The 10,488-nt window shown below is 33.1% G+C and overlaps 1 protein-coding gene across 1 annotated transcript; it reads right to left on the bottom strand.

The window, feature by feature from the left end:
* Nucleotides 1-5,706: 5,706 nt before the first annotated feature.
* Nucleotides 5,707-6,421, bottom strand: LOC134260650 (uncharacterized). Its single transcript, XM_062743203.1, has 3 exons — nucleotides 6,340-6,421; nucleotides 6,049-6,237; nucleotides 5,707-5,741 (listed from the first exon to the last, which is right to left on the bottom strand). The coding sequence occupies exons 1-3, from the start codon at nucleotides 6,419-6,421 to the stop codon at nucleotides 5,707-5,709; spliced, it is 306 nt and encodes a 101-aa protein (XP_062599187.1).
* Between the last annotated feature and the right edge of the window lie 4,067 nt (nucleotides 6,422-10,488).

The raw sequence follows: 10,488 nt of genomic DNA, 5'->3' as shown, positions 1-10,488 counted from the left end.
TCATTTTGGTTTGAATAAATGTTGGCAGTTTTATTGAAATTGAAATTTTCTACTGATTGATCTTTCCTAATATTCCGCATTTTAGAATTAAGATTGAAATTGTACTCATCTGTCTCCAGTATTTCTCTCTCAATGTCCTCCTCTGCTGTTTCTGATAGAATTTTTTCATTAAGATCTCTGAAAATTTCATGTTTCTCTGTCAATGTTTCCATATTTTTTTCAATTTCCTCTGAATTCATATTTTCCTCATCCAGTCTTTTCAAAAGTCGGGTAACTGTACTTCTCTGTCCTGCTCGGACTGCCTTCAGTTTAGAAGTCTGCATATCTCCTCTTTCTTCACGGCACCAATGTCAGAATGTATCACCAATAGGAAAAACACATGTGAACCGTATAGTGGTTTATTTGAATATAATTTAATTCTGATTGTAACGCTGTATTTGATTGGATAAAAAAAATTACTTTATATCGTATAAAATGGGTTGCCTACGTCACAATAACTTTCGTCAAAAACGTATCAATCCGCCTGACGTTACATTCAAATTTTGTACAAATTGAAGTCATTTTGTTAGAACAATCATCTTTTTTTCTTATATCAAATAAATGAAAATTAAATCATAAGCAATGAATTTAATAGCTACCCATTTTATACGGTATAAACTGGGTTGGAACAGTTTACGCTTTTTTATAAACCGCTTCGCGGTTTATAAAGCGTAAACTGCCCCAACCCAGTTTATACCGTATAAAATGGGTAGCTATTAAATTCATTCCTTAACTAAACATGCAGTAAACATAACGTCGTAGTAACGTCTATGATGTCATAGCACTATGACGTCACAGTTCGGTAAAAGTCTTTAACATAAACATGATCAAGGTAAATTAGAAAAGCACTATAATGTCTATAATTCACAACAAACTTCAATGATCAGGAATTACAAGTGGGTGTATGGTCAGGATTCTCATTTGGTCTCTATGATATATTCCTTTTTCGAATACCTACGTTTATGATATTCCTCCGTTAACCTCCTGCACTGTTTCCACCAATTAAACAGTTTACGAGTATTGTACGAGTACATTGTAACACGTGTGTGAAATTCAGACAGTGCACCAATGTAAAATTGTGCTTCAACATATTTAACTTATTTGCTGAACCATTTGCCAAGTTAATTGAATAATAATTCCAAAACTAACTTACTTAAAGATAGCTATTGAATAGCACTGGTGAGATACAGGCTATCATGTGAACAAAGTTAAAAAGTGGGGAGGGCATCCACGATAAAAGGTAGCATTATTTTCAGCATCGTATTCAGACTTCCAAAATAAAATATAGAGTAAAAATTAATTTTTATTACTAAACACCAAACTTTTTTTGATATATAATTAGATTTTTTTAAAATTTCAATCAAAGTTAAAGGTCTAAATGACACTGAAGTAGTTTGCGACACACCTTCTACTTAGGATGCATCAATTGGCCAAGTTGATCAGTATATTGGTCCAATAGCTTTCTAGAAATGGGTCTGACAGGATTTTTTCCATATTTTGCCTGGCATCTTAATTAAAGGTTAAAGCAGTCTGCTTTTATACGCGTCAAACACCTTCATCCAAAGAAGTATCTGCTGAAAATAATTTCTTTTTAAATTTTTGGCCTAATAGTATTAAAGTAAAGAATCGGACACAATAAGCTAATAGACAGACAGACGGACGGACATGAACGCCATAGCATAAAACAGTCCATATTAAGTCAGGCATAAGAATATAGAGATTTCAAACAGTATCCAAGCTCAAAAATTTATAAAACATTACACGGTTAATATAAGCAATATTCTTGGTCACAAAAGCATCCAGTCTTGTATTCCACCATATTTCAAGTTAAAGACTACACCTTGTATTTCCTACAAATAACATCTACCGTTGCTTCCAAACTTTTTAATTATAATTTTTTTTTACATGGCCTGGATATCGAGTACTTGCTTCTGAAACTTAATCTTCCATCGTGTTCATGTTCTTCACCCTATAACTATAGTTCTGCTGGGCACGTAATTACAGATGAAGTAAACATAGTTAATAATGAGGACCTTAGAACACTTATTTTAAAAGGTCCTACATATAGGAAACCCCGATCCTTCAACTGGCGTCAGAATTTCATAAATATTATGGATTTTGTTGAAGATTACGCCCGACGCTGGGCCAGATATGAAAAAAGAAGACGTTGACACCTTGTTAGAATGGATTAAATGTATCAGATCCATGTCATTTAAAATTAAAGGACAATATGATAACCATCTATCCTCCTGTATTCAATAATTCAGAACTGAAAAAAAGAATTAGATAGATTACATGATCAGTACGTACTGTTCCCTGCCGACAAAGCAGGTAACAAAATTGTAAGGCTCATTATATAATTAACTGTATTTTAGAAGAACTTGGATTTAATTCTACAAGTGGTAATCCAACTTATAGTCACTGTTCCCGTTCTACGGAAGAAATACTTCTAAAGCATATGTTAGTTTTGAATATTTTTAATATCCCGAAGAACGAATATTGGTTTCCGAAACATCATAAGAATACTTACAAACAAAGATACATTGCAGGTTCCCGTAAATGTCCAACCAAGCCTCTTTCGTTACTCCTCACTAAGATATTGCCAGTAATGAAGGAAAAACTTAACGAGTACGGTGCAAAAATATATTCAAGAAGTGGTGTAAATCAGATGTGGATACCTAAAAAATCCAAGGAATTTTTGGACAATTTGAAATCACAAGAATTTAACAAAATCAACAACTTAAACTATTCTGTTGAACTTGAGATAAAAAAAAACCTAAATAGTCTGACACATCTGTTTATTATTTGGATATTTTACTTGAAAAAGACGTTAATGGTAATCTAATCTAACAACAAGGCTCTATGATAAACATGATTACTTTAACTTTTCTTTCGTCAACTTCCCCTACTTATACAGCAATATACCTTCATCACCTGATACGCAGGAGCATGCTCTGTGTATGAACAATTTCTAAAGCGAGGTAAATTATTGACAAACAAGTTGACGAAACAAGAATATGAACAGACTCGATTAAAGCCATCATTTTGTAAATTCTAGAGTCTTCTGACTGACGTTTTTTGGTCGATACAATGTCTTGTCAGCAAATACAAATTATCATTGAGTCAAATGCTGACTGACGTTTTTCATACTTATTTTTAGTCCATTATTTATACACTTAATGGACAACGGATTTTTCCGTTATTTCCCGATCATGACAAGGAGCACACGGCGAGTGTGACCGGTCGGCAGGGTATGCTCACTACTCCATGGCACCGGATCCAATCTCTGATGTTTTGGAGGTTTGTGTTTGCTCTGCTCCTATTTTGCATTGTTTTAAGGACTTCTTATCTTAAATTCAGAAGATTTTTAAAGATTGTTCCATTATATTTCTACGTAAAACTTTGATTCCCTATTGCGGCCCTGCCCAACCCCCGGTGGTCATGATTTGAACAATTTAGAATTTGCACTACCCCAGGATGCTTCCACATAAGTTTTAACTTTTCTGGCCCAGTGGGTCTTGTGAAGAAATTTTTCAAAAGATTTATCCTATATACGAGGGGTGATCAAAAAGTTCGCGAACTAATTGAATAACTTCCAAAAAAGATATAATATTTGGTTTCAGTGTTGATAATATTTTAAATTAGTCCTCTCCGATTTAAATGCACATCTGCCACCGTTCTGCTCATGCGCGAATCACGTGATATAGGTGGTCACGTAACCCCCTCCGTATCGTTCTGTCACAAAGCTGAAAGATTTTTCTGAGTTTTATATTTCTTTCCATGTAAGTTAATTTTTATAACAAGAACAATTCATTTGTCAGAAATGGTAAATTCTCTGCAATAGAATGGGTGGATACGAATATCCTTTCCAAAAATAAGCATGGCGACCATCAAAACTCAAATCTTCTGCCTCGGGAGAGACTTTTATTCAAAGTGAATAGAGAATGGGTGCCCCCTTTTTTATCATATCTAATATGTTTTCGGCTCAGGTGAGCTAAAATAAACATATTTTCATATTAAACATGTATGTTTTAACGTAGCTGCAGGACTACAGATTTTCCCCCAAAATATACATGAATGTTTACAAACCAGAGATTTTAACTCGCGATCGTTCATTCTCTTTTCTTTTCAGACCAGCGAGCTACTGTCTGCAGCTAGGCTTTACATTGATCACTTCTAAAACAATTAGTTAGTAGGTTAATGCATCTTTGTTTTATACTCCTTATTCAAGATCATAAACGCATGAAGAACGTTTAAGGTACATGTAGTACAAAATAAACACAAAATCATTTTTACCTCATTTCTAACAAAGTGCATGAGGCAATAAAATAACATCACTTTATTGTCAACAATCAATGATCTTTGTAGGAAAATTAATAACTTTTGACATGTTTTGTCATAATTTGTTTTAAGAAATTCAAGAGATTATACCCCCTACCCCAGGTATATATTGGCCACTTATGCCTAGGTCACATTTCTCGGCCGGTAGCCGTAGACCGGTGGTAATCGGTAGTAATCCGTGGTGTTAACGATGCCCCAACATCGGTCCACATCGGCCTAGTAGTCCTAAAAGTATCAGTCACAGTATCCAGCGATGTGCATACGATAGGCAACCAATGCGTTTTATGAGAAAAATGGCGTGGTTGCCGGCTGGACTTACAAAGGCCCAGCGATGCATTGCTAATCATAAAACGATGTTCCAGGATAATCGGCCGATGTATATTACATCACTCATACATTGGTGAACATCGTTCGTACATCGGTCGACTACAGGCCAATGTTTGGTCGAACATCGACCGATGATCGGTCGTTATCTGTTGAACACCATTGAACTCCCCGATGACCTCAGATTCAACGGATATTGGACGATCGTCGGCCATACATCGGCCGATCCTTGAAAGATGTGTTAATGATGGGTTGCCGATGAGGAGCGATGTGAGGCATCGTTGGAGACATCGCTGAATTTTAACTACGAATTATTTCCTACCGATGACCCCACCGATTCGCAAAAAAGACTGAGTCACCGTCCGATCACTAGTGGTGCCCGGCCGGCAACAACGCCATTTTCATCAAAAAACGTATCGGTTTCTCATCGTATACACCATCGTTGGATAATGTGACTTATACTTTAGCAGCCAACATTTTAGAATGTCTTTATGCTGTCTAAATTCGAACCAACAGTCTTTTGTTAAATGCAAGGTAATTTTTGATCTGTAAATAATAATAAAATGTTTTGACATGAAAAGAGGAGTCTCAGGGATCTCCATTCTTTATGCACATGTACAATAAAGGTCAAGGTCACATAAAGAGGTCAAAGGTCAAATATTTTGACGCCATCTACTGATTTTTTTTTAGTTTTTTTGTCGTTGATTTTTTTTCTGAAAACACATGATCAATTTTCTGTATCATGACATTTTTTTTTATTCAGGGATCAGTTTTAATCATTTTCTAGATTATTTGGTAAAAATTGAACGATATCTTTTCTCTCAAGTTATCTGGAACTGAGTATGTGTACAACTCAAATCTAACAGTATCAGTATATTTTATTAAGTTTTAGTAACGAAACGTCGCCTTTGTAGACAGCATCAAACAAGGTTGCAATCGATCAATTAATAATAATAATATATAAATAAAGTACATTATCAAGATGAACGTGTGATTTTAAAATCATTTTACAGAAAGCCTGTACGTTACCCCCTTTCCTAAAACAGTAAATGATAATTAGATATGAAATAATTAAATGCAGTACAGTATATCTATCAAAGTACGTTCATATGTTGTGTAGCTCGAGATTACTACTTTTACGTTTTTAAACCGAAAACCTTTATTTTTTCACTTTGTAGATGAACTTGCAAAAATGGAGAGAGATAACTTATACTAAAAAAAACTTTACCATGTATAGAATTTCTACATGTCATTTTTGTTGGAAACAGTTAATGTATAATTGTAATGAAAATTCAATGCAGTTTTGATTTATGCATAAAACAGCTTCTTGTGTTATAAAATTACCTGGAATAACGATGACAGATGATCCGCTGACAGTCTCACAGACGGCACATGGGACATCATGATTGTGCATAGATCGTAAGGCATAAGTTGTATGGACTTCGTATTCTGCCCCGAATACATATCCTGCATAGGCGTTCCCTCCGCTGTATCCTGCCCATTGTGGATCTCTCGGTAAACAGGGTGGTTCTACTGCAGCAAATAACAAAATAAGTAAACCACTCCTATGATGTACTGAAAACAAATAATACAACATGCTATATAAAGTATTATTCTTGTATATTTAGATCGTACCTGAGTAGATTAGTTCTGCAGTGCTGGGACAATCCTTGCGACCCCAGCGAGTGTATACAGCTCTCCCTTGTGAGCCAGTCATAAATACCTGAAATATTGCTACCGCCACGACAAAGAGGAAAGGAATCATTTCCAAAAATATGATCTGAAATACATCTTGATAAGTATTATTTTTTTATTTTCAAATATGTATTTAGAAAAATGAAAATTACTAATCAATGAAATAAAATTTTATATGTATATTACAGCAACATTACCTTATTCAACTTCAGCATTTACTTGTTCTTGATTTTGTCGAAGAGATCCTGTTTTATATCTTATATTCGACATTAAATGTTTTGTTACTATCTCGTGTTCGCAAAAAAAGATGGAAAAAACCGTTTAGCATAAATCATTCAGCCTCAAATTACCAAAATATTCACACATGGAGGTTTTAAATTTCAAGTGAGATCTATAAATTCAGTTTGTATTACTGTAATTCATTTATTTCTTTTTTTTTTCTTTCAATGAATTCAATATAAAACAACGTAAAAAAAAAGTATGTGAAACAATAATAAACATTAGTTTCTAAGAAAAAAAAAAATCATTTTTCATTCTTTTTATTCAGTCCCTTTTGGGGATTCGATTTATAAAACTGTTTGTCCTAATTCGGCCCATGGATGGAGAATGTGCATGTTTTTAAATTTAATGCAGATCTTCAATTTAAAAAACAACATACTACTGTTAGCATGGTTCAGATGTATATATTGAGCTCGTGTGGCATCCCATATGCATGCCCACGGAAATAAAAATACGTTTTAATTCAAAGACTTTAAAAGCTTGGACAGGGAGCATAGATATAATTAAAATCTACTGCAACATTGCAAAATATAATTTTGATTATTTTTTTTAAAAAATGGCTCAAATATTCTCAATAACTGAAAACTTTCAAATCTTTTATGAAGTTTAATCTTTTAAATAAACAAAAAAAAAAAAAAAAAAAAAAAAAAAACTCAAAAATTTAGAATCTTACAAAGAAATTAAACTAAAGAATATACAAAAATGAAATCAATAAATACTTGGACATTCTGTATTGAAATAAAATGTCTATTACCGGATTCCATAGGTACCCTGAAAATATACCATTAATTTCCGTATATTTCGTATTTTTGATTATACTTTACCGAAAGAAAGTGGGCATGCCTAAAACCAAAGAGAAACTAGAAATTGTATAAAAAGAAGATAATGAATATTTATGCAGCTCGTACATCTGTTAAAACAATACAAACTGGGAGAAGAGCATAGTCATACTGTGAGTATAGTGTCACTTTGAACATCCTTGTATTCGACTCCGTAAACCAATTTACAACATAATCTTACTCCAGTTGTATTGAATCGCCTTTGAGAGTATTTTAGTAAACATGGCGGCTTACGTTTATTAAGACCTTCTAGCAAATTCTCCATACGAGTAAAAGAAGAAACATAAAATAATAAGTGGTAGTGATTGTCAAAATGTTCTAATTTTTTTTTAATTAGGTTTTAGAAACGGGTATTTTATGAAGGATATGGAGATAACGAAAAAAAAATAATGGAGTAACAATAATTATAAAAAACGTCAGTTAGCATTTGACTCAATGATAAATTGTATTTGCTGACAAGGTCATTGTATCGACCAAAGAACTTACGAAATGATGACTTTAAACAAGACTTCTGATATTCTTGTTTCATCAACTTGTTTGTCAATAATGTACCTCGCTTTAGAAATTGTTCATGCGTAGAGCATGCTCTTGCGTATCGAATCAACTGAGATATATAAACGCCATATGCAGGTGTTGAAGGTATATTGCTGCATAAGTAAGGGAAGTTGACGATAGAAAAGTTAAAGTTTATTATAAAAATTGGTTGTTAGATTATCATTCACGTATTTTTCGAGTAAAATATCCAATTATGAAACAGATGTGTCAGACTCTTTTAAAATAAAACTGGAACAAATCTTTCTCGTGAAGACTTTCTTCAGCCAATGATACATGTGCCTGCGTGACATGTACATTGAGTCCATATTCTAAATTGATAGTGATTGCGTGATTGTCGATGTAACACATTTTACAAAAATGATTTTGGACAATAATAAAAATCAATTGTAAGTACTGAAGTAAGACAAAATGCCATGAATAATCAACAAAGAATTTTAAAAGAATACAAAGTTATTCCTTATTACACCAATATAAAAAAGACGAAATAATTTTTAAAAACTGAGCTTTCAATGACAATCTGTTATATAGGTTCTAAACAAAAGAAATATTTCTAATTCTGTAAGATGCTGCCTTGGTTGTTCAGGTATATTTCTTTCCATATCCCGTATACCATCTGGAGTGAGAATTCTTCTGAAATTATAATCAGAGTCAACAATTAAACAAATAAATGATATCAACTAAACGTAAAGTTAGAAAACGAATGTTAATAAAGTAGCGATTGATATGTTACAATCTTGGATTTCAAAAGTCAAAAAGTGAACAACGTAACGTACGTAGTACAATTAGGTGTGTAGTAATATTGCTTCAAATGTATATCTTTTTTCTCATTCTTACTCAATGTCTAGAATTAAATTCATTATATATACAAACAAATTTATCAACAAATCCACTGAATTTTTTTCAGGATTCGCCGTAAAGTGAATAGAATATCAGTAACGACATTTGAAAAAAAAATTTCGGTGACATCTCGTATACTCAGTACGTAATTTTTGTTAATTTTCACAACATCTTGCTTTAATACCTTATTCACATTGAAATTAGAACCTCTACGTCCACAATGTACCGGGTATGTCAAGAAAGAAGAACTGAAACACAGACCCCATAAATACAAATTCAATAAGTGGGATCAGGTACTTAGAAGGAGTAAACATTCCCATTGACCGGTCAGCTTAGCTGTGTCTTCTTTGTATTGATCGGGTAGGTGGATAATTTTGTAATCTAGTTTAGCATATTATAAACAAAAGTCCATAATATAATGAAATATGTGGAGATTACGAACATTTTTCGAGCTCAAAAGTCCATTCAACATTACAAAATAGGAGTGGAGCCAACACGGACCTCTAAAACATCAGAGGTGATCAGGTACAATGGGGAAGTGAGCATCCCCTGCCAACCGGTCACACCGCCTTTTTTTTTTCCTTGTCATGATCGGGAAATATCGGAAAATATCATTGGATAACTCAGTGTGTATATAATGGCTTACCAATCAGTATGGAAAACGTGTCAGTCAGCAATTAAATCAATGATAGATTATATTTCGCATGACAAGGTCATTGTAATGACCATAGATCTTACGAAATGATGACTTGAAACAAGAATGTTGATATTCTTGCTTCATCAACTTGTTTTTCAATAGCTAATCTCGTTTGACAAATTGTTTATACGTAGAACACGCTCATCCATATCGAATCAATTGCGAGATATAAACTTCGTATGCAGGTGACAAAAGTATATTGCTGCATGAATAATGGAAGTTGACGGTTGAAAAGTTAGTCATCATGTTAATCATAAAGCTTTGTTATTAGATAACCCTTAACGTCTTTTTTCTATTGAAATCTGCGAATATGAAACAGATATGTCGGAATATGTGGTACTTTTTATTTCAAGCTCACCGGGATTTATTGGGTCAACATCCAAATGGAAATGATAATTATTAATTGACAATACGAAGTTATGACTTTAAATGTATTCTTGTATCATTAACTTGTTTGTATAAGTAAGAGGCGTTTGCGATAGAAAAGTAAAATCATTACGTTTCTCATGAAGCTTGGTTGTTAAAAAAAACCATGAACGTCTTCAGCTTTTGCAAGTGAAATATTTAAATATGAAATAGATGAGTCAGATTTTTTGGTATAGAACTGTTATTTCAAGCTCATAAGGATATATTGTTTCAACATAAGAATGGAAAATAAACTATTATTAATTGATCGATGTACTTGACTCGAGTTGAAGGCTATAGGGCAAGTGTTGTCTTCTTTTCACGTACAAATTTTTGGACAAATTCTGCTTCATATGCGTACTTAGATATGTTGCTTCACTGTATTCTTTACATTTTTTTTTCATTTAATTAATTTCAAATAAACATTGATATGTACAGCATATAATAACATGGTATATCCAATAAAGTACAAAAGTA

Source organism: Saccostrea cucullata, unplaced genomic scaffold, assembly GCF_032062105.1.
Source record: "Saccostrea cucullata isolate Sc308-1 unplaced genomic scaffold, CSIRO_AGI_Scuc_v1 ctg1241, whole genome shotgun sequence".
In the NCBI taxonomy this organism is placed as follows: domain Eukaryota; kingdom Metazoa; phylum Mollusca; class Bivalvia; order Ostreida; family Ostreidae; genus Saccostrea; species Saccostrea cuccullata.
Note: the sequence above shows the minus strand (reverse complement) of the source record. Positions and strands in the feature narration are given on the sequence as shown.